Genomic DNA, 24468 nt, shown 5'->3' with positions numbered 1-24468 from the left:
ATACAAGTCCTTTGGTTGATCTCTTACCCCCCTCCCTCTTTATTGAACCAAAAAGGCCAGGCTAGATGAGTAAGCGCTGCAGATGCAACATTAATCTGTAAGGTTCAAAGTATCCTAACATCCTTGGCTCCCCACTTTGCTGCCTTACCTCTCTCCAACTCAGAAGCATACATTAACTTTGGCAGGTAGAGAGGATTTTTTGTTTATTTTTCCCACTAACCTTCCATGGTTCCTGAAATTCTCAACCATAATTTATTCATCTGGGAGAAAAGTACAGTAATATAATTCAAATAAACTAGTACAGACTGGGGACATAGACAATTAAAGTTTGAAAGAAAAGAACAACAAAAAGGAAAGTCTCAGCCTAGAGCATGTGGATTTGAGCATGTGGAAAATCGAAAAATGAGATGAAGTTTGTGTGGAGGAGATGGAGCATCAGGGGACAAGGAATGAAAAGGGAAATGCAATGTTTTGCCTCGTTTGCAGTCTTTCCTGGACTCATTAAGCCTCAACTAGCAAAGAGATTCTGCTCGTTGGAATCCCAAAGAAAAACTAGAACAGATACTATTTTCATTTTTTAAACCTTGTCATGTGGCAAATTCAGTGTCCATTTTTAACAAAATTTTTTCCTCAGCAATGTATAAAAACGTGCTGGGTTGATTTAAATAGTTAATAGTAAATAGTATTAACTGAAAATAAATAGCAACTATTTACAAAATTGGTCAGTAGCATTTACCTAGCATAGATACTATGGTTGCATTTCTTTGTCCTCTCTTTTGAAAAGTTTATAGCTTCTTCTGTTATACTGTTTTAAGCTACATTTAGTAAATATTTGGGGGCAGTGATGTGATCTTAAAGGATGCCTAGCTGTAGGATTACTGTTCAACTGGCTTGGCCCCTAAAAATGTGCCTGGATTATTTCAAAATAAATTAGATTTAGAGTTTCGATAATGCTGACCTGTAATTTATGGATGCATATATGTTTTTACTTTGTAAATATAGTTCATTTACCCCTAAAATGCAAGGCAGACGGATGGGGACTTCAGGAAGAGCCATCACGAAGAGCACCAGTGTGAGTGGAGAGATGTACACACTGGAGCATAATGATGGCAGCCAGTCGGACACAGCGGTGGGGACCGTAGGAGCAGGTGGGAAGAAACGGAGGTCCAGCCTGAGCGCCAAGGTGGTCGCCATAGTGTCCCGACGGAGCAGAAGCGCGTCCCAGCTGAGCCAAACGGGTGAGTGAAGCGGGTGCAGCTTAAGCGCCTCAGGTCCTGCTGGAGAGACCAGAATGGACCTTCGTGCTGTGGACCGCGATGGGCTCGTAGAGTGTAGTGATTCTTCTTTGCAAAGGAAGTTTCTTTTTCTGTCTCTGGAAATCTGTTACATGTGTGTGTTTTGTTTGTTTTTTCCTATACAGTTGTCTAAGCGAGTATAATTGTCAACCTGTCATGTGGTCAGATATGTTTCTTTAAATTAAAGGAAAGTTAAGGTCCTGTTTATAAATATGCAAGGAAATGCAAAGAAGTGTTTAAGATCCAAATTGATTTATATGCAAGAAAAGCAACAGGATTTTCCTTTTCAAAATGTTCCGCAATACAATTACTCATCATTTAGGCCCTATCTATATTTTTATAGAAAAGAAGGTCAGTTGTGCAACTTGAAATACAGTTTTTATGGCACTGTATGAACATAAACATTGAACTGTAATTGTTAAATTTTCAATGCAAGTGAAAACCCTGCAGTTATCTTTACTTTAGAAAAATGGGTCAGCGGATTTGTGCAAAGAATAATGTTTTAATACAAATTGAGTTTCAAATGTTTTTCTACTGCTTATAAATCGTAAAAGCTTTCTGTCCTCAAGGTATTTAGGAAAAAAAAGTAAACAGGAAGATGGTTATTTCTGTATTATAAAATAGAAAAAACTGCCTAAGATTATATAACATTTGGTTAGACATACTAACAATTCATTGCTATGCTCAGTCAGTACTATGGAAAACGAAAGGTAAGATAAATATTGAACTGATTTCAATTCTCAGCACCTGTCTCTCCTGTTATAAACATCGGTACCATTTTTTGTTCCTTAACAGCAAAAGTGTTGTCCACAAAGTTTACTTATACGGAAAAACTTTCATGAATCCTTTTTGTGCTTGACTTAGCACCCTGGAAAGTACTTGTTTAAAATTATCCATGCTACTGGATAGATTCACACACAAATTGGAGATAGGAAAGTTTGAGCCATTCAAAAATTGAACTAATAATACACCTACTCATCTAAACAGAGGTTTTGTCTTTCTGAAAACCATAGTTTTAGACAAAGCTAAATTAGCTAGCATCTCTGTGACAGACCTGCCTCTGTGTCAGCCCACTAAGATGAGCTAACTGTTTATGGTGAAGGGGAATCATTTATCTTCTTTAGGGTCAGGATTCTTCCTTAGGAGTAGGAGGCATTCTTCCTTGTTTTGCTTTCTTTTTTATGGTGGCGCTTCTTGGTTGAGATGGTTTGATGTAATGATGCTTTACAGTGTGGACTGTGGATGAGCCTTTTACCACCAAATTTCCAAGTCCTCCATCACGTATATGAAATGGAAATGTTCTGTGGTCATTTTAGGAAACCATGTTTCCTGTGTGAGAAGCTGAAGGTTTAGGAGATGGCTTATCTTCTCCCTCCAACTTTCCACAGTCTTTCTCTTTTTATTCTTCTTCTGTAGTCAGTTCCCCCTCTATCAGTTACTAATCGAGTACCATTATATTTTCTTAGAATAAAACACAGCAATATGTTTAGATAGGAGCCATACCTGTGGCACAGCTTTTAAGTAACAAATTCAAAGGATCGCCATGGAAACACAGCCCTTTTGCTTTATGAATTTAAATCTTATTCCAGCTACGTTCATTGTTGAATTGCAAATACCTACCTTCCCAAAAGTTTTATTGCCAGTAATTTACCTGGAATACTTGGCCTGCAGTAGGAGACTGGGTTGCAATATACGGGAGCACAAAGGACATTAGATTACAAAGCCAAGATAACAAAATAGTTCTGTTCCAAAGTAACTCAGTGAGCAAACTTTGACTTTATCTTTCTAGGACTCTTTTCCTTTTTATTATTATACTAGAGGTCTGGTGCACAAAATTGTGCACTTGGGAGGGCGGGTTCCCCAGGCTGGCCTGTGCCCTCTCACAGTGCGGGAACTCTGCAATCTATCTCCCGAAAGAGGTAGGCCCCGCCCACCCATGTGGGGCTCCTCAATGGATTGCCCCAAAGAGGTAGGCCGGAGCCACGGGACCCCTCGCCAGGGAACCCTCGGCCTTGCTGCGCAGAGCTGGAGCCACCGGGACCCACCGGGACCCGCCTCCACGGCTCCGCTTGCACGCAACCCCACTCACTCATGTACAAACGCTCGCTGCACATGCAGCCTCCTGGTGATGGATTGTTATGGCGTGAGGGCATCACGGCGCGAGGGCATGATGACCACATAGGCTTTTATTAGTATAGATGAGTTTGCTAATATAATGGGTGGGTTGGATTCATGTCCTCCTGTGAACTCTCCACATAATAAAATTTTATGTTTCTTTTCCTACATCGTAATGTTCCCTTTTATTTGATAACCTGTTCTGATGCTTCTAAAGTAAATTACAAGTGGTGGCAAAACTCTGTTATCGTTGTTCTTTGTTTCAGTGAATGGCCTGGTTTTTCCCCTCTTCTATCTTCTACAAGTGATTTTTTTCCTCTGCCAATGATTCTATTTCCTCTGTCCACTGAAGATTCAGTGACATTCAGAATTTCTCATTCTAAGAAATCTTATTTTCTATTGCTTCAGCTTCTACATATGACAATCAGATCTGTACTTTTAGATTCCTCCTCACCCAAGAAATATTCCCTCATCGAAATGTCCCATAGAAAGCTACTCTTGGATGCCCCACTGTAAACATGCCAGCATTCCCATACATCTGAATACTCAGCTCTTCCTTTCAACAACACCACTGTTTTAATGGCTACAAATCCTTAGAATCTTTTCTTTTAATTTTTTTTCCTAAACTCTGTCTTCCCCAGGCCCATCATCCCAGAAAAACAAACTATCATTTTTTATTCAATTCTAAGAAACATTAGACAAGCTGACTTAAATGTCCTTGTTGTAAAATAAAACTATTAATTCCAAACTGGTGAGGCTTTTCAGGAGGCCCTCCAAGAGCACAGATGAGACATGTTTTCTAATAGTGTCAACTGAGCAAAGATTCAGAGGAGGAAAACAGCATTACACATACAGGGTGGGGCAAAAGTAGGTTTATAGTTGTTCTTATGGAAAATAATACAATAAATAATAATACAAGGATAAACTGCATTTCATGTACTCACAACTATAAGCCTACTTTTGCCACATCCTCTATATTAATACAAGGTATGTATTCTATGGAATAGAATGTACATATCATGTTTAATTTAAATGTTTAATTATCTTATACAATAAAGAGGTGATATGCAAATTGACCCTCACACCCTCACAAGATGGCTGCCTACGACCAGGCCGGCAGGGGATTTAGTGAGGGATGACCAAACGACTGAACAGCAGGCTGTGTGGGGTGACCAGGCTGGCAGGGAGGGCCAGTTAGGAGCGACCAGGCCAACAGCGAGGGGGCATTTGGGGGTGACCTGGTCGACAGCGGGGGGAAGTTAAGAGCAACTAGGCCGGAAAGAGGGGCAGCTAGGGGCAATCAGGCTGACACGCAGAGGCAGTGAGGAGTGATCAGGCCAGCAGGGGGGGCAGTTAGGGGTGACAGGCAGGCAGGCAGGTGAGCAATTAGGAGCCAGCAGTCCAGGATTGTGAGAGGGATGTCAGACTGCTGGTTTAGGCCCGATCCCCAGGATCGGGCCTAAACCAGCAGTCAGACATCCTCCCAAGGGGTCCCGGATTGGAGAGAGTGCAGGTTGGGCTGAGGACCCCCCCCACCCCCCGCACAAATTTCGTGCACCGGGCCTCTAATGTTTAATACAAAAGAAAAACTTCACTTAAGGGCTTCTGGTATAGTGAGCCTCTTTGGGATCCACCTTGTCACCCTTGGTTACAGATTCTCTCTCCTCTTTTTAGAATAAGAGATTTAAAAAAAAAAACACATAGTTGTTCTGCTTTTGTTTTATAGCCACAGGATTGCTTGAAGGAGTATATTTGAGACTTTGTTCAAAACCAACTAAAGTATAATTAACAAATTGAAGAGCATAGTACACACACAAACATACACACACACAATTTACTGGGCTCTTTAATTTTATGTATATTCTTATAGAATATTTCAATTATAAATAATACGAATATTTTAAAATCACCTTTACCACACTTTTTATTCATAATGAAAGTAGGAACACTTTTTCAAAAAATTTTTTAACTAAGAGAATGACATAAACAGACAAGTTTCCAAACAGCGACTCTCCTGCTACTCTGGTAAATGCCTTCAAGCAATAAGCACATGGCTAAATACCTGTTCAGTAAACAGTAGCTGAATTAGATTGAAAAGTGCAGTAGTTCAGGAAAGGGGAAATGAAGAAAGAGCTCCTGATCCAGGAATATATTGTAATTGATGAAGTTCCGGGTAAACTCAGGGCTATGCTTTAGAATGTGAAGGAGATTGTACCTTAAGCAGGTTTAAAGGCCACCCTGAAGTACTGTGAGGATCTGGTCCCTCACTCACAGACTGACTATATGATATTCCTGCAGCGGTAATCTCCTTCTCACTTGTAAATGAGGGCATTATTGAGAAGGGTATACAAATCTGTGATGAGTCATCCCTAAATACACCCTTGTCATTACCTACAAGTGTAAGGCAATTATGATAAGTATCTAGTAAGAATGGTAAGTATACATGAATAAATTGAATCTAACTGAATAAAACTAAAAATAAGTTTACATTTCAAGAGCTTTCTCCATGCACTCTTAAGTTATATACATGCATGTGTGTGTACTTACAATTTCACTTCGTTATTAGTCACAACAAATGTATGAAGTACCATTATTTTTATTCCTATTTTGAAGTTGAAGAAACTGAGGCATAGAGGGATTAGGTAACTTGCCCAAGGTCCCATTGCAAGTGATTGGGGCAGAATTAAAACCCAGGATTCCTGATGCCAGAGCCCATGCTCTTAACCACTGGGCTAAAAGGGGGAGTTTAAAATAAGCTTCAAAAAACATGACTGCACAACTATGTTGTTTAGTACACCATAGTCACCATGCCAGGCACTTGGCTAAGAGCTAGGAGCACTAAAAAGGTTGAATTAGATATTATCCCTGCCCTCAAAGATATCACAATATAATAAGGCACATGATAAGGAAATATTTCAGTTCAAAAAGGGCAATTATCTAAGCATCAAAGTGGTACAGAGTGAACCAAAGAAGAGTGTGATCCACTCTCACGCAGTCTTGAGAGGCTTCCTTGAAGAGGTGAGCATTAAAAACTAAACCAGGAAGGACTTCCCAGGAGACAGGGAACAACACATTGATTAAATGTTGAAAATATATGCTTATTCCCCTGGGATATGGCAAATCAATCCTAAAATCACTTGAAAGATTTCTTTAATTTTAATTGGATATCCTTTCTCAATACAAGAGACAGGTCATCTCAGAATAGACCATATAAGCACTATTCATGTGAGACTATGATTTCTGACGAGGACTTTTAGCTTTTATGAAGAAAACATGTATATAACCCTGGCTGGCATTGCTCAGTGGTCAGAACATTGGCCTGCACACCAAACGGTCTCAGGTTCAATTCCCAGTGGAGGGCACGAACCTGGGTTGCAGGTTCAAAGATTCAATCCCCCCTCCCCCCCGCTTGGGGTGCTTGTAGGATGCAGCCAATCGATGTGTCACTCAGCCATCAATGTTTCTTTCTCTCCGCCCCCCACCCTCTTCCACTCTAACAATCAATGGAAAAAATATCCTCATATGAGGTTTAACAACAAAAAAATGAAAACATCTGTAAATGTAAATGATCAGCTTTTATACTGGCTACTGCTTGATTTATTTTATCCAATATTATTGAATAACTGTATCTCCAGTACTATACCAGCCACAGTGGGTGTTTCAGAATTAGTATTATCATACCTGGTGGAAGGAAATCATTCACAACTGAAATAAACAGGAACCAAAGAACTAAATGAGAAAATATAAAGCAAAATGCCAAACATAAAGTCCCCATGCCATTTATGTATGTTACCAAAAGAAGTGGGGAAAGCCCTGGTTCGGCAGCTTCGTTGGTTGGAGCATGGTCCCATACACCAAAGGGCTGTGGATTTAATTTCCAGTTGGGGCACCTGCCTGGGTTGCAGGTTCCATCCCCAGTTGGGGCACGCATGAGAGGCAACCAATCAATGTTTCTCTTTCACATCTGTGGGTTTTTTTTTCTCTCTCTCCCATCTTCTCTCTAAAATCAATGAGTATACCCCCTGGCAATCACCAAGCTGTTGACAGTGTCCATGATTTTGTGGGGGGGGGGGGGTTCTGCTTTTTTGTTCAATTACCTGCCCCAACCCAGGCCCTCAATGTCCCATCCCCGACAGCTGTCTCCTGCTCTCTATGTCTCTCTCAGACCTATTGATATTACCTCTTCTCATGGCAATGAGCAGATCTCTTTCTTATTCTCACGCAGAATATGGGTCTAAAAGACTTTTTTTTTTTTTTGCCTTGGCAATTTATCTCAATTAAATCAAACACTTCTTTCATTATAGTCACATGAATGAAACATTTCAGAAAGTCCATAATAGAGTTCAAAACTACATGGAGTTCGTTAGCCACCAAGAAGATTATAATATAGGCAAAAATATAAGTATTCCAAGAAGTTTTGGGAGATTTGTGGCTACTTGACTTCACACTCGCTTAATAAGAGTTAATGAACTTCCAAAGCATATCACTAACTTCTCAAGATAAAAATCATAGGGAGAAACTAACAAGATTGCCCTTATTCCACTGTCAAGGAAAGAATACTGCACACTGATAAAACTATACTGCACCACTCATCCAAAGGGGTAGTGCTTGGATAAGCTGATTTCAGTGCACATTGAAATTGTTTTAAAATGCACGTTGGACAATATGCATGCCAAGAACATTTTCAAGATATTAAATTTCCTCTGCTAATCTTTTATTTTCATTTTCCTCCCAAAAGTCATATAGACACAGCAAATCATAAAATAAATCAGCTTGGACCTCGTACTTTCTTTACCTTGGAAAATGAGTGTCTTACATTTTCCCTAGGACTTATTTTTTTCTCCTGACAAGCAATTCAGTTTACCAAAACATTCTCTGTATTTTGAGTCCAGTGCTGCTTTGTGAAGAAACTCTGCCTTCTTTCTCCTTTACAAAAATAAGTGGTAGGTTGGAAATCTAGGGTGGTCTCTGAATACTCTAGGAAAAGTGTTCTTGGCTCTGCTGATTAAATCTAAGCAAAAAATCCGTGCCCTTCCAGAAGTTTCAGAAACTGAAAACTACTGTGAAAACTACCTTGCTGAAGTCTAAATTCCTTCTCTGTGCCTCATTTATTTGATTCATTTAATAGCACAAGAAAACATTCTGAGGAACGTAATGTTTCATGTTCTTTGTTTTCCTGGACACAAAATCATGGTGCCAAAAATGATTCTCAAGTCTGCAAAACCATCAAATGAATGTAAGCATGGGTTCCTTTATTTACTGGTGCTGTCTGGCTTAGGAATTCACTACTGTTAATAGAGATTCAATGCGGCTATAGTAACTCATCTTCTGAGAGATGCCCTAATAAGGATTAGTATTTTCAAACATACACCAGCTGCTCTATTTTTGTCCTTTTTCTTGTTCTAACCTATAAATTTTGAGTTTGGCTAATATGTAGATATACTTTTAGGTTGCTTTGGCCGGAAAAATACCTGAGTGGAATTAATTTTTATAATTAATTTTATTTCAGGATTTGGATGAGGAAAGGACACTAACAATAATTATGTGCCTTTAAAGCACAATACAATAAGTACTGAAATAATTATATGTGGTGCTAATTATTGTTAACTGTGCGAAGATAATTTTTAACATGAGGTCAATTTCAGAATGGGTGTTATAAAATATTTTGGTTCACTCAAATGTAATAAGAAACTTCTGTGATTATTTTTACAGCAGATGACCAATTTCAGTGCGTTCTCATTGCATGCAGAGTGGTTTTATATTGAGATATTTTTTGTTGATTTACTGCAGTGATTTTCAACCTTCTTCATCTCATGGCACACATAAATTAATTACTAAAACTCTGCAGCACGCCAAAAATTATATGTTTTGCCAGTCTGCAAAAAAGGGGGGTATTATTTTGATTTATTTACAAAAAGAATAATGATAATAGTAAATTACCTTACCTTTTTGCTCCAAAATGACATTTTTTTAATTGGGCTCCTATACTTGTATATGAGGATTTCTGGTTCCAAGAATTAACATATGTGGCATTCTTTTTCTGCAACATGACCAATAAGATGCAATTGTAGTATATGACCTATATATTCAGGGCATTGGCTGTTGTCATTTTTTTTTTATTTGACAACCTATGGGAAAAGAGGTCAATGCCCATGACTAAATAGTCAATTATTGCATGTTTTAAAAATTCCTGCAGCACACTGGTTGAAAATCTGTGATTTATTATTTTACTTACAGTTTTCAAATTTTTAAACCCAGAAAAGCAAAAAGAAGACATGTAAAACTCCTGAAATATCACTAATTGCAAATCCACTGTGAAAAAAAATCACTGAATGATTAGCTGATATTTATGCACTTGTTTTATTAATATTGATAATACCATAAGCAATCATAGCATATAAATGGCAACTGGGGTGAATGAATTTGCTTTGGACGGAAGTGTAGAATATAAGGAAAGAGGATCTAGAAGACTCCTGAAGAAAAAATAAAGTTAAGGACCCATTTGAGCCTCAATGTTCCCAACTCTAAAATGGAAAAATAAACGATACCTACCTCAGAAGACTGATGTGAGGATTAAATGAAAATTTATGTTAGTATATTAGCAATGTACCTGGTATATAGAAAGGGTTCAATGATAATAATAATAATTAGCAATTTTAATATTCTAAGGAACCAAAAAAAAGAGTAGTAGATAAAGAGCAGATATCACTGACATCATGAATGGCATTGAGTGGGCAGGTTAATCCAGCAAATATTTGTATCTGCTCATTAGATGTAAATTAGTTAATAGAATACAAATTCTTAAGATCTTACTCTGGAGTTCTTCTAAATCACTGTGCTGTGGTTCTCGTGGTTTCCCTAGTCCCTTTTTGAAGCTCAGGTGAACCATCAGCCCTGGCCTTCGGAAGTTGCACTTGGTCATATATAGCATGTTGGGCATACACTTGAATAGTGTTTGTGGACTCAAAGTATGTTCATCCCAAATTAGGAATTATCTGCAGAAGAGTGATCCAGGTTTTCTCCTTTCCTCTGCCCTGTTACCCATCCTCTATATTAAGTCAGGGGCCAGCAAACTCTGGCTCAAAGCCTTTTTTTATGGGCTAAGGATAATTTCTATGATTTTTCAAATGGTTGGAAAAATCACAATAAGAATAATATTTTGTGACACATGAAAATTACATAAAATGTAGTTGTGGTGTCTATACATACAATTTTGTTGAAATACAGCCATGCTCATTAATTTGTCCTGCTTTCATGCTACAAAGGCATAGACCCTATGGTTCACAAGCCAAAAATATTTACTGTCTAGACCTTTAAAGGGAAAATTTCATGACTTTGTGTCTAGGCCAAGTACATAGTGCCTGCAGTGCAGAAAGCAGAGACATGAGCCTTCAATGGTCATTCTTATGGTTCCCTAAACACATTCTCTGTTTCTCAGAGTCAGGAATTAAATTATGCTACTACCATGACTTTCCATTTTTCCCCTTCTTGTTGTAGTGTTTACATTCATACCATGCACCATATCATACCTCATTAGACACAATGATTCTCCAGAATGAAGGCTTATGCCCCCCAAAGATAAGATACCTGAGACCTGGGACTTTGCCCTAAAACTTGATTCCGGACCTAGCTGCTTCGATAAAGTAGTAAAAGCGCTTCCCTCAAACCTAATTTTCCCAGTTGGGATCTTAGGGACTGTGTCTGTGATTTAAGTGGTAATCACTTAACACAATACCACTGTTTAGGCACACAAAGATATTCTTGAATGAATGGGAGTTTATGCATTTTGTCTCTTTTTTTACAAGCCACTCCCTCAGTCCTCCTCACACTTCTATCTGAAGTTTGCCCATCCAGTGTCCCCAGACTTCTTGCTAAGGTCACAGAAAGTCCATGGGCATGAATTTAATTTGGATGACATTTACCTTATGCTTCAGGTCACATGTATTTTGCAGATGTGAAACCAATAAGATGTGTATGATAGAAAAGTATTGGTTAAAAATGTCTACTTTTTTTACATGAATAAACAATTCTTGTTTATTTACCATCTCTCATGTGCACAACTTCATTTCTGGCATTGATCCAGCTAGACCTACTTTCCTTGAGTTCACAGGACACTTAAACCTTCCTTCTTTGCACCTTTACAGATGCTAAACCCTCCACCTGGCAAGTCCTTCATCTGTCATCTTGCCTGTCAAAGTTCTTTTCTTTGTTTAAGCCCTATCCAAATTCCAGCTTCCTGTCAGGGCCAACAGTGACTCTCTGAACTCCTGGAAGACTTTTTTGGTTCTCATGCAATGCTGTTTAAGTACTTCTCTAGCCCATAAATATCTGTTGAGTTCTTGTCACAAGACAAACTTCAAAGTTACTCAAGAGCAGTAATCAAGCAGCAGGTACTTTTTGGTCTTGCACAGCACAGTGCCTTCACTGCAGAAGAACCCTGAGGAAAGTCTATTGGATGGGTGAGTAGGATGCTTGCTCGGATGATAATCAATTGAATATATTGTGGTATTTCAGTTAGTATTGTGACATGCTGTTCTTAGTGGGTAAATTTAAAAGGCAGTTTTTCTTCTGAGTTTCTTTATTTTTAGGAAAGCTACACTTTTTTTACCTTTAACAGGTATAAGTTATTTTTTATTACTTTTCTACCTCCCCTTTTCCTTTTTTGCTTACATATAACTTCAAAGGCACATAAACATCGATCTGGATACATTTTACTGGGTAATTCCACCTTTTTGCTTTTAAGTTTTAGCCCTTCTGTCTGTAAACAATAGATAATTGTTATTTAAATGAATTGTTGTGGTAGTAACTTCTTTACCATTACAGAAAAAAATGTAAAGTAACATTTTATTAGAAAATTACTAAAAGATAAAAATTCGCATTGATAATGATTAAGATATTACAGATTCCAACACCCTCTTACATATATCATTTCATTTAATAAAAGTCTGCCTATTAACCTTGTGGAAATACAAAGGTTAAAAAATACAAAACTATCCAGGTTTTTTGGAAATCTGTATTTTGTTGGGGATAGGGATAGAGGATCCCTGTGCAAAATGGATCTAACTAGCTGCTTTCTAAGTCAGCTAGTGAATTCCTATGTTGAAAATAGAACTTCTGATGTCAGGCCAGTACATTGTGATACTTATTACAAGCTCATTTACGTTGTAAAGGATTCTTTTCTTATGACTAAAGAATGTGGCACACATTCACGGTTTTACTGAGGCTTAAATAAACTTATGTTCTTGGACTACAGGAGAATTAGCAGTTAGCATATCAGATTCAAACTCAGTACTCTGGGATGTTTTTGTAAATAGAAATATCACATTTTATTAGCTATTGATTTAAAACTAAAAAAACTTCCGACAATTCATCAAATAGTAAATAATCTTATATTTAGGAAAGTTTCAAATGAAAAAGAGTTTTAAATACATAAATTTATATTTGTAATAAACATATACTGTAGTAATAAATAACTAAATAAATTCATATTTGTAATAACATATAGTTGCATTGAAACACTTTGCTATTATCTAGTGAAATAGAAGTATGTTGATTGGAAAATATAAGCAAATCAATAAACATCTTAATTTACCATTTTGATCACTTTGAATTTGAAAGTATAAGAATCTTTGATCTATCTGCATTATAGAAACTGAACATAGAGGGAGGGTCTAGGGAATAAAGTTTATTGATTAAAAATGCACAGGAGAATAAATTCAAGTGATAATGAATTGAATGTAGATGATTCAACCTGCTTGCTCAAAAAATGCCAATTTCTATTTAAAACTTCTACCTTGGGAAATTTATCCAAACAGTTATTCAGTTGTTTTTAAAAATGAAAATTAAAAAGAAAGGAAGAAAGAGAAGATGTCTTTAAGAAAGAGTACATAGCCCTAACCAGTTTGGCTCAATGGATAGAGTGTCAGCCTGCGGACTGAAAGGTCCCAAGTTCGATTCCAGTCAAGGGTATGTATCTTGGTTGCGGGCACATCCCCAGTAGGGGGTGTGCAGGAGGCAGCTGATCGATGTTTCTCTCTCATCGATGTTTCTAATTCTCTATCCCTCTCCCTTCCTCTCTGTAAAAATAAATCAATTATATATATATATATATATATATATATATATATATATATATATATGAAAGAGTACATAAAATTTCATGGAGATTATGTGATCTTCAGCAAATCATTGACAAAGAAATACCAATTGATATACATATCAGAGACTTACTGATAAGACTAATGTGAACAGGAAACTTTTACCTTCAAAGTGAGAATTTACTTTTAGTTTAGTCTTCAGCTTTCTCTAATGCTTAATAATAATTATGTCTTCTCAAGCCCTTTCTTTATTGTCTCTTTTAAAGACTCAAACATTCTATTTTTGTAGAGAAAAACTATCCACCTTAATAAATTAAGCAGTTCATTTTGACAATCGATCCATATTCTGTATGCAGTTAACATGAAGGACAAAGGCTGAATTCAAATGTTTTAATGTGTTAAATGCATTCACCAGGATGATCAAGCATTTTTTTCCAGAAAAATGCTTGAATTTGCTCTACGTGCCATTGCGAGTATTGATTTTAATTTCCAACAGATATGTGGTCTGACTTACGGGTCCCTTGGTGAGAGCGCCTGCCTTAAAGTGCTTTGTAAAAGCTGAAATCTGTTGACCTCCTCCTGAGGCTGGTGCTGCAGGCAGAAGCCTGTCTCCTCAAGACCCCTGCCAGCTTTTGCAACTCAGTCAGCTCGTCCTAGATTCTCTGGCCCCGAGAGCACAATTTGTCAATTTGGTGAACATCTTTTTACTCTGTAAAAGGCTTAGTGGCGTTATTCAAAGTAATGCCAGTTGTGTATTCTTTTGTTCTGCTTTTATATTTTTATAGTTTTCACTGTTGCATAACCATTTGCAAGGCATCTGAGAAAAGCCTGCGCCCTTTGGAACTCTGCACTGAGTGTTCTTCGTGGGACACAAGAAATAGAAAGCATTTTCCTTGTCCTCCAGTTGTTTACAAGTTCATTTACTACGCAAGCAGTGTATCTGCAGCCAGAGGGCTACCCTACTTTTACCGAACATTACCATTTACAAAGCCTTTCATGTTTACCATCTCATCAGTGCCAACTTATTCAAAGCTATAAGAGCCTGATATATTAGGAAAGGTTAGGGAGGCATTGAGGAAGGATTCCTGAAAAAAATAAAAGAGTTTTAAAGTTACATATAAGTATGTGCTCTTTATCCTCGAAGTTTCTATAGAAGTTAATACGCTCTTAACTTTTCTTTCTTTCCACGTGAGAATTAAATATAATTGAAAGAAGCATAAATATCTTGAATTTTACACACATATGGCCTAAACTTTTCATTTTCAAAAGAATCTGCTTTTGTAGTATACCATGCTAACATTGATGGTTCATTCTTCGTTACGTTCTGCACACTTCCCCAAGGTAAAAATAAGCCATTATTTTTGTTTGAAGCTTTACTTTTTTTTTTCTACCTTTAATTCTTTAGGTCTGTAGTGCCTCAAACGAATGATTGTTTGCCACTGAACTTCAGTGGCTGCTGCTTTTATTCCCGCTCAGCATGGGCAGGGATGTTTATGTGATGCCAAATATTTCATTCATCCCATAGATACTTATCAAAGTGGCTATCAGTTGCCAATAAGAATGGCCAAAACATGATCAGCCTGTAGTATGTGACTGGCTTTGTGTAAAACACTTATGTGCATTTTCACATTTAATTCTCTCAATAATCCTGCGAGGTTGCTAAGAGTTTATTACATAGTCTGGTGAGTATCTCTGGATTTACAAGGGAAAAACAAAGGCTGAAAGAAGTTAAGTCGCTTGCTCAAAGTCACACAGCTAGGGAGTGGCAGAGAGCACTTGACTATTTGAATTTTTGTGCTATGGAGTGAATATTTGTCTCACCCTAATATTCATATGTTGAAACCTAATGTCCAATAGGGTGGTATTGGGATGTGAGGCCGTTGGAAGGTGATTAGGTCACAAGGGTAGAGCCCTCATGAAGATTAGTGTCCTTATAGAACAGACCCCAGAGAGCTAGCACCCCCTTTCTTCATGTGAGATTACTGCCAAAGACAGCCGCCTACAAGGGAGTGGGCCCTCTCACCAGACACCAGGTCTTTCAGTGCTGTGATCTTAGACTTTCCAGCCTCCAGAACTGTGAGAAATAAATGTTCATTGCTTATAAGGCACCTAAGTTATGTTATTTTTGTTAGAGCAGCATGTGCATAGACTAAGATAGTTATTGGCTACTATACTACATGGTCTGGGTAGGATTAAAATCCTGTTAATTGTTAAGAATATAATTATCTATAAAATATCCAGAATATCCATTGTCAGTGTTTAGCATTTTGTCATTTCTATAGATGTTTATATAACTAGAAAAGGATTTAATTTGGATTCCGTTTCCCTTTATAGGGAGAAAGCTATAAAATGTATATTTGCATAATTTCACATACTAAGACTAAGCTAAAGCACACCACTGCCTTTGCTCCTTCAGTTATACGCTTTACTTTATTATTAGTCCTGTTTACCTGTCAGGGGAGGGAAACAGAGGGAGCTAAAGTAACTTGCCAAGCTCACGCTCAAGAGAGCAGAGCTGGCAAATGGGCTGCACCAGCTGTGCTCTTAAGTGGAGCATGTCCTTGAAGTGGGCCAGTGAAATACACTGCCAGCCAGCTGTCTGACTTGGGGACCATGATACTGTAGCGACACCCCAACAATTTGATGAACTATTTGAGCTAATGCTATCTCAAAGTGTGCAAAGGCTCAAACACAGTAACATTTTACTACTTGTCGCTTTAATAAAAATGAGTTTGCCGAGCATCTGTGAGTTTAGTACATTCTGCTAGGTTTTTCTGCGGGGAAGGGAGTGTAGGGAGACCGGGTCATGCCTCAAATTATACTATCTTCTTGCAAAGTTAGAAGTTATATTCAGAACGGTAATGTTTTTTCTCTGCACCATGTCACTGCTTTCTGAGCATGGAGGGAGGGGGTTATCAAAAGAATAAAGGAGCCCAGCCTGTGCGGCCCAGTAGGTTGAGCATCAACCTATGAACCAGGAGGTCGCGGTTCAATTCCTGGTCAGGGCACATGTCCAGATTTCAGCTTGATCCCTGGTGTGTGGCATGTGGGAAGCAGCCGATCAATGATTCTCCCTCATCATTGATGTTTCTGTTTCTCTCTCCCTCCCCTTTCCTCTGTGAAATCAATAAAAATATATTTAAAGAAGAAGAAGAAAATATTTCCTAGAGATAGCTGGGAGGGAGATGGACAGAGAAGTGAAGGAAGAATAGAGTTTAAAGACTCTGTGTACAGAAGTGTGAGACTCCCATTGGTCCATTTGTCTGACTGTGTATATTAAGGCAGCAGGGGAAGAAAATAGTGGTCCTGTGGAAGAAGGCAGTCTGGTTATAATGAAAGCATCAGGCAGTTATCTACACACGTCACCTAGCTACAAGTTGGTTGTTGAGGAGTAAATAGGAAAATACATTAAGGAAGTCATTTATATCTTGAGGAATGCCTCTACAAACTTATAAGAAAACTGGATTCATTTGCTCTGTGTGCTTAACCTGATTTATTTATCCACAAAGATAAGCCTAATTATAGATATTAATAAAGGCAGGGTTTAGTAGGTACTTATTATGAGCCAAACTGGCACAGTTGTAGTATTCTACCATTATTATTATCACCATTTTTAGATAAGGAAACTCAAACTCAGGAAAATTAGATAATTTGCCCCGGTTCACATAGCCGATAATTAGTAGATACAGTATTTGTATGCTAGCATCTATGTTCTTAGGCATCAGACTGCACTGCCCTCCTCAAATAACTTTATAATGTCAAAATAACTGTAGCTGTTGTTATAAAAATTGACCCTAAAATGTGAAAAGGCTCAAATTTAATATAATTCTATTTATTATTTATTGAACAGTTAGCAGGTATCATAGCTGACAGTCCACTCTCCTCCAGGCAGTAGTCTGGGTACCCAGGCTCTTTACCCTGTATGCCTTTTTGTCGTCTGATTCCACATGGCAGGAGGATAAAAGGAGAGTGGAGAAAGTGCACCTGCTTCTTAAATCCTTGCCCTGGAAGTGCCACACAACGTTTGTGTCAATTGATCTATGAGTGACAGAAAATCACATGAGCAAGCTGACATGCTAGGCATGGGGGCTGGGAAATAACTATTCTGGCTTAATAGCCATTTAGCATCAATTTTATGCAATGGAAGGAAGCAAACAGTAACTGGCTCTCAGACACATGACTTCACATGTCTTTCATTATAATTAACTAAGTCATTTGAGAGCTTCAAGTATTTTTTTTTAAGTAGAGTGAAAATACTTGTGCTTTCTTATGTTATTATGAGATTTGTAGATTGGCAGTGTCGTCTGGGAGCCTCCTTATCCTGGTTTCAAAGGCTATCAGATTCTGAAACTGGCCCCAGAATTTCTGGTCATGGATCAGTTTAAATTCCCCAGGCCTCTTCTAACTCTCAGGGTCCAGCTTCCTCTGTTCCATACCACACAGACCAGGGTGTGAGGCTCAGACAGTTATTTATTTGTATAACAAGACAAAATTAAAACTGGGCTCATGCCCAACATTTATGCGTTACTCTACTGTGGCAAAAAATCTATTGGTAGCAGGGGGGTTGGAGGAAAGGAGGTGATTGGGAAGGGGTCATTTTACTACATACACAGCATTTTGACTTTTTTTTTCTCTATCCTCTCTTCCTTCTGCTTCTCCATTGTTTCTCCTAGATTCTGTCAATATCTATAAATAATAAGCATGTACATTTATATAGCACTCTTCCAAGTTTCTTTAGCAATATTAACTTATTTAATCTATAAAACAAGCCTGTGAGGTAAGTTCTCTTATCATTTTTCCTGTGTCCCAGTGAGGAAACTGAAATAGAGATTAAGAAAATATAGCTTTAAATACTTTTGATTTAAGGGTGATGCTCATCTCTGTTGTTTCCCTTTTGTGCAGCCCTAACGTTTGCACATCGTACATCGAGTTCCCCAAGCCACAGCTGCTGCCTGTCAGAGAACAGTCCATTTTCAGCACTGTGGCCCCCATGGCTGTAAAACACTGAAAAGCACCAAAGCAATCCCTGTGTTTGTGCAATTATATGAATATGCTCTTCTTTACCCTCATAGAGGGAGAGAAGAATAGGAAAAAAAAATAATGCTAATACTGATCATTAAAAATAGGCATCATTTCAACAAAATATAATTAAAGACTGTGTCTGATGGGCAAGGTGGAGTAATGAAAGTGTTGGAGAGATCTTTACAGTTTTGCTGTGAGGATCATGATCTCAAAAACTTTTCAATGAGTCTTTTGCAAAGTAAGTCTATAAGTTTGTCAGAGAAACTGTAAGAAATATTTAGAAGTGGTAGCAGAGATTCCAGAATTTCTGATTAGCAAAGTCTGCTTTGGTAAATTCAAGAGAAGTTCTTGCCCGGCCAGTGTGGCTTAGTGGTTGAGCATGCACCTATGAACCAGGAGGTCATGGTTCGATTTCCGGTCAGGGCACATGCCCAGTTGTGGGCTTAATCCCCAGTGTGGGGTGTGCAGGAAGCAGCTAATCAATGATTCTCTCTCCATCAGTGGTGTGTCTATCTCTCTCTCTCCCTCTCCCTTCCTCTCTGAAATCAATTTTAAGAGAGAGGGAGAGAGAGAGAGAGAGAAGTTCTTGTTTGCAAAATATTAAACTTAACTTGAGATTATGTAGAAACAAATAAAGAAGACATTTATTTAAACATCGTTATCTGAGATATGAACACAGAAGGTGGCCCATTAAGTTTGTCAGGGAGGAGAATAGGTTTCAAAATTCTTATGTTCTAGTAAGATTTCAAGGGGAAAAGATCAGGGGAGAATGTAATTAATAGAGCAGTGGGGAGAAGGATGCAGGGAAGAAGAGAGACCTTTTGCATTGTGACAGGAGAGAAGTAGGGAAAGGGTAGATGTGGAAGTTTGGAGGCTCTGTATCTGGTACATCCGGCCCCAGCTAACTGCCTGTGTGCTGGGTAGTCTAGGATAGGTCTTCAAACATGACTGCTAACTGCCCTCAGGGTGCCTAACAGAGCCCCAGCCACTAATATCAGATGAGACATCCTAAACCTAATATGCCAACTAAGGTGTCTAAGAAGCCATGTAAGAGTCTTTCCCACCCCCATTTACTTGTGTTCTCTGAGCTTCATCTGCCCTTTAAGTTACGTATTAGAAAGTAATTTACTGCCCAGCTGGCTCAGTGGTTGAGCGTCGACCTAGGAACCAGGAGGTCACAGGTTTGATTCCTGGTCAAGGGCACATGCCTGCGTTGCAGGCTCAATCCCCAGTAGGGGGCGTGCAGGAGGCAGCCGATCCATGATTCTCTCTCATCATAAATGTTTTTCTCTCTCTCTCTCTCCCCCTCTCTTTTCCTTTCTAAAACTAATAAAAAATATATATATATATTTTTTTTTTTTAAAAAAGTAATTTACCTTCGTTCCCAAGTAGCACAGAGCCAGTTAGGAACATCTCCAATGGTTCCTTAATAGTGAGCATTTCAGGCAGTAGCATAAATAGCACAGCTTATTAAATTAACAGTGAGCACCCATGCAGTCACCAATACCTCTCAAGAACAAGAAATTAATTCACTATTATGTTCAACATGTATTTCTATATATAATGTGTAAAATAACACAGGTTGCCTGCCCAGTTGACAAGGATTTTTCTTCAAGGGTTGTGTGAAATAAATAATGCTTATAAAACATAAATCACAAAGGCAAAGTGCTTCTCAAAGTTTTGTTTCAACTATATGTTATTATGTGTCAAAGTGACTTTTTTCCCATGAGCATGTACATGAAAAATCATGAAAATGAGCCACCATATAAAATATTTGTTTCACTCAACTTTCTAGAAGCATCCTGTATCCTTCTGTGTCAACCTATGTATGAGATTTTTTAATGTGCAATAGTTTTATAGATTTTTAACACAAGTTGTTGTATGAAATGTATTGCGTAGGTGTGTTTGCCTTTATTAGGGTGACTGGGCTAAAGCAGAGTAATTTACAAGTCAGAGTTTAGTTTGCCCACCAAGTTCCAATTTTATGGCCACCCCAAATTCCCAAGCACAAAATTTACTTATTGAGTTGCTTTCCTACATTTCACCTCTCCCATCACCTTTAAAAGCAACAAGTAGCATCTAGCTTTCCGAATATTTTAATTTTTGTCAAATAATAGGTTATCAGATACCCTTTCAATAATCATTTTAATGCTAATTTGAAGTTTCAGTTTATGTTGTATTTTATAACCTAGCTCTAACCAGAGCACCATGTCTTTATCTGACTTATAAAATGGTCTATAAAACATATCTTACTTATAAAATGGTCTTTATCTTGCTTATAAAGCAGTCTTACTTATAAAATAAATTATTAGCAACTGCCTTAAAGCACATATGGAAATGTTATTAGTCAAATTCCTTATTTGTGAGGAGATACAGGAATGTTATGCAATGTATAAAGCTATAAATACGAAGTTGTTATATAATAGAGGCCCAGTGCACGAATTCATGCACCAGTAGGGTCCCTCGGCCTGGCCTGCGGGTCGGGCCAAAACTGGCTCTCTGACATCTCCCAAAGGGTCCCAGATTGTGAGAGGGCACAGGCCAAGCCAAGAGACCCCACCATTGAACGACTGGGAGGGACGCAGGAGGTTGGCCAGCTGGGGAGAGACACCTGGAGGGCTCCAGGGTGTGTCTGGCCCGTCTGGCTTAGTCCTGATCAGCTGGACCCCAACAGCAAGCTAACCTACCAGTTGGAGTGTCTACCCCCTGGTGGTCAGTGCACGTCATAGCGAGCAGTTTAGTGGCCTTAGCATATAATTAGCATATTATGCTTTGATTGGCTGAACGGCTGACCAGACAACTGGACACTTAGCATATTAGGCTTTTATTATATAGGATTAACTAAGGGCCCAGTGCACAAATTCGTGTACCTTAATAGGAACAATGGGCCGCAAGGCTGCGGTAGGCACAGGGGTGGGTCTTGGCCCATCCTGCGTGATCCCTCCCAGCCCCTCTCACCATGGCCCCCTGTCCCCTGTCTGCCCGCAGCCCTACTCCTGCTACTGACGCTCCCATACACTGACAGCGCAGAGCAATTGGGGCCAGCGCCAGCATTGGGTGCGAGCGGGGCTGGTGCAGAGTGGCAGCTGCTGCCCTGATTGCCCCTCAGGAGCAGGGGAAAGTGGGGAAGATGTCAGGGGTGATCAAGGCTGGCAGCTGCCGCTCGCACCAGCTGATGGCGCCGAGTGATTGGGACCAGCGCTGGGCATGACAGTGGATGCGACCGTGGATCTGGCACTGGCTGCGGGTGCGAGCAGAGCTAGTGCTGGCAGTGAGTGCGAACGGCGGTTCTGCCGCCAACAGTTGGTGAGAGTGGGGCCGGCTCCAGTAGCAGGTGCCAGTGCCGGACGGGACCTTGGTGCACTGGAGCAGAAAATTTTCAGTAACCACCAGAGGCTCACCCCGATGACAGCAACTAGCGTCCCGTCTTGGTCTGGTGCCCCCACTCACCTGCTCCACCATCCTGCCGTGGCCAATGCCCGCCATGTTCTGCACATGCCCCTTGGTGGTCAGCGCATGGCATAGCAACCAATTGTTCGGTTGTTCTGCCATTCGGTATATTTGCATATTAGCCTTTTATTATATAGGACTAGAGGCCTGGTGAACAAATTCATGCATGGGTGGGGCCCCTCTGGGTGGCCTGGAGGGATCAGGCTGAAACCCGCAGTCCAATGCCACCTGCAGCTCTGCCTGCTGGCCTGCTCATCCTGGCCCCACTGTGCCTGCTGCAGGCTCATGCCCAATCAGTCCCAATCCAGAGTGGCTTACACTGCCATAGCAGCACTCGCCAGCCATGAGCCCTGCATCTGGCACCCTCCCAAGGGGAGCGGCCTGTGGGATCAGGCTGAAACCAGCTCTCCGACAACCCCGGAGGGATCCCGGATTGCAAGAGAGCAAGGCCAGGCTGAGGGACCCTATTGGTACACGATTGGGCCAGGAAGGGACAGCAGGAGGGCTCCAGGGCATGTCCAGCCCATATCACTCAGTACCGATTGTCCGGACCCCAGCGGCAAGCTAACCTACCGGTTGGAGCATCTGCCCCCTGGTGGTCAATGCACATCATAGCAACTGGTCTACCAGTTGGCTGTCTGCCCCCTGGTGGTCATGCACGTCATAGCGAGTGGTTGAGCAGCCTTAGCATGTCATTAGCATATTATGCTTTGATTGGTTGTTCAGTTGTTCTGCCTTTTGGTCTATTTGCATATTACCCTTTTGTTGTTAGCCTATCTAATAATAGACAAACATGGTAATTAACCGTACCTCCGACACACTTCCCATTGGCTAATCAGGGCGATATGCAAATTAACTGCCAACCAAGATGGCGGCTGGCAGCCAGGCAGCTGAAGCGAACAGGAGGCTTGCTTGCTCCAGTGATGGAGGAAGCCAAGGTTCCCCGCCTGCCGCTGCCGGCCTCTGAGGTGCACTCTAAGAAACAATGTTGCAATTGTAGAAGCTAAACAAACCCCAGAAACCTGCTTTTATCCAGCCAGCCTCAGAGCTGGAGCTGCAATAGTGTTTCAATTATAGAAGCCAAACAAACCCAGATACCTGCTTTCAGCAGCCTAGGTCTCAGAGCTGGAGCCGAGTCTCAGAGCTAAAGCCGTCTCTCAGTTCCAGTGACAGCCATAGAAGGTAAATAAATCCCAGAATAAAAAAAAAAAAAAAAGAAAGAAAGAAAAGAGAGGTTGGAAGCTTCAGTCACCCTCCAGCCTGAAAACGGCCCTCAGCCCCTCACCCAGACTGGCCAGGCACTCCAGTGGGGACCCCCACCCTGAAGGGGGTGTGACCAGCTGCAAACAGCCATCATCCCCTCATCCAGGCTGGCCAGGCATCCAAGTGGGACCCCCACCCTGATCCGGGACACCCTTCAGGGCAAACCAGCTGGCCCCCACCCATGCACCAGGCCTCTATCCTATATACCCTATATAGTAAAAGGGTAATATGCAAACTGACCCTAACAGCCGAAGGACTGGGAATGACTGGTCACTATGACACACACTGACCACCAGGGGGCAGACGCTCAATGCAGGAACTGCCCTCTGGTGGTCAAGGCACTCTCACATGGGAGGAGCTCTGCTCAGCCATAAGCCAGGCTGATGGCTGCCAGTACAGTGGTGGTGGTGGGAGCCTCTCCTGCCTCCTCAGCAGCACTAAGGATGTCTGACTACAGTTTAGGCCTGCTCCCCACTGGCAAGTGGACATCCCCCGAGGGCTGCCGGGCTGCCAGAGGGATGTCTGATTGCCATCTTAGGCCCAATCCCCCTGAGAGTGGGCCTAAGCCAGCAGGTGGTCATCCCCTGAGGGGTCCCAGACTGCGAGAGGGCACAGGCCGGGCTGAGGGACCCTCCCTCCCTCCCGAGTACACAAATTTTTGTGCACCGGGCCTCTAGTATAGAATATAATAGTTACTAGCCTGTTAGCTGTCAGATTCTACCCTGGGTACTTTTCATATATCATTCCTATTCTTACCACAAAACAAAGTAGTGTCCATTTCACATAAAAAGAAACTTAAGATAAACAACTTACCAAAAATTGTATCAGTGGTAGTGGTTGGATTTAAATGTAGGTTTGTACACAGTCTTAATAAGGGAAAAATATGTATATGTGTGTGCGTGTGTGTAAAAATATCTAAAAATTGGGGAAAAGACTGCTTTACTTTTGTCTAGAGTTCCTTTAGCTACTTAATAAATATATGGCTAGATGGATTTTAATTATAAATGACTATATTTCCTATAGGTGTGAACATAGTAGCATTAATAGTAGATTATATTTCCTGACTTAGAAATTCTCTTTATAAATGGTAGTTTTTTTCAAAATTATTTGGAAATCTATAATTATTCTCAGGTTTTGGATTATGAATCTTATGAATAAAAGAAAACTTTAGGGAGGTCTCTTTTATAGAATAACAACTTTTTGATTAACCTCCTAGTATGGGGCAG

General features: G+C 40.1%; 1 protein-coding gene across 47 annotated transcripts in view; it reads left to right on the top strand.

Annotated features, from left to right (window-relative positions):
* RIMS1 (regulating synaptic membrane exocytosis 1) overlaps positions 1–24468 on the top strand; it is a 411771-nt gene that overhangs the window by 354655 nt on the left and 32648 nt on the right. For 32 of the 47 annotated variants that reach the window (XM_059701185.1, XM_059701187.1, XM_059701184.1 and 29 more), the window contains one exon: positions 1003–1238. The exons of the other annotated variants lie outside the window; for them this stretch is intronic. In XM_059701185.1, coding sequence (XP_059557168.1) covers positions 1003–1238 — 236 coding nt within the window. The remainder of the gene's footprint in view (positions 1–1002; positions 1239–24468) is intronic. 47 annotated transcript variants of the gene reach the window in all.

Source organism: Myotis daubentonii, chromosome 6, assembly GCF_963259705.1.
Source record: "Myotis daubentonii chromosome 6, mMyoDau2.1, whole genome shotgun sequence".
NCBI lineage: Eukaryota > Metazoa > Chordata > Mammalia > Chiroptera > Vespertilionidae > Myotis > Myotis daubentonii.
The sequence above is the reverse complement of the archived record's forward strand: the minus strand, read 5'-3'. Positions and strand labels throughout refer to the sequence as shown.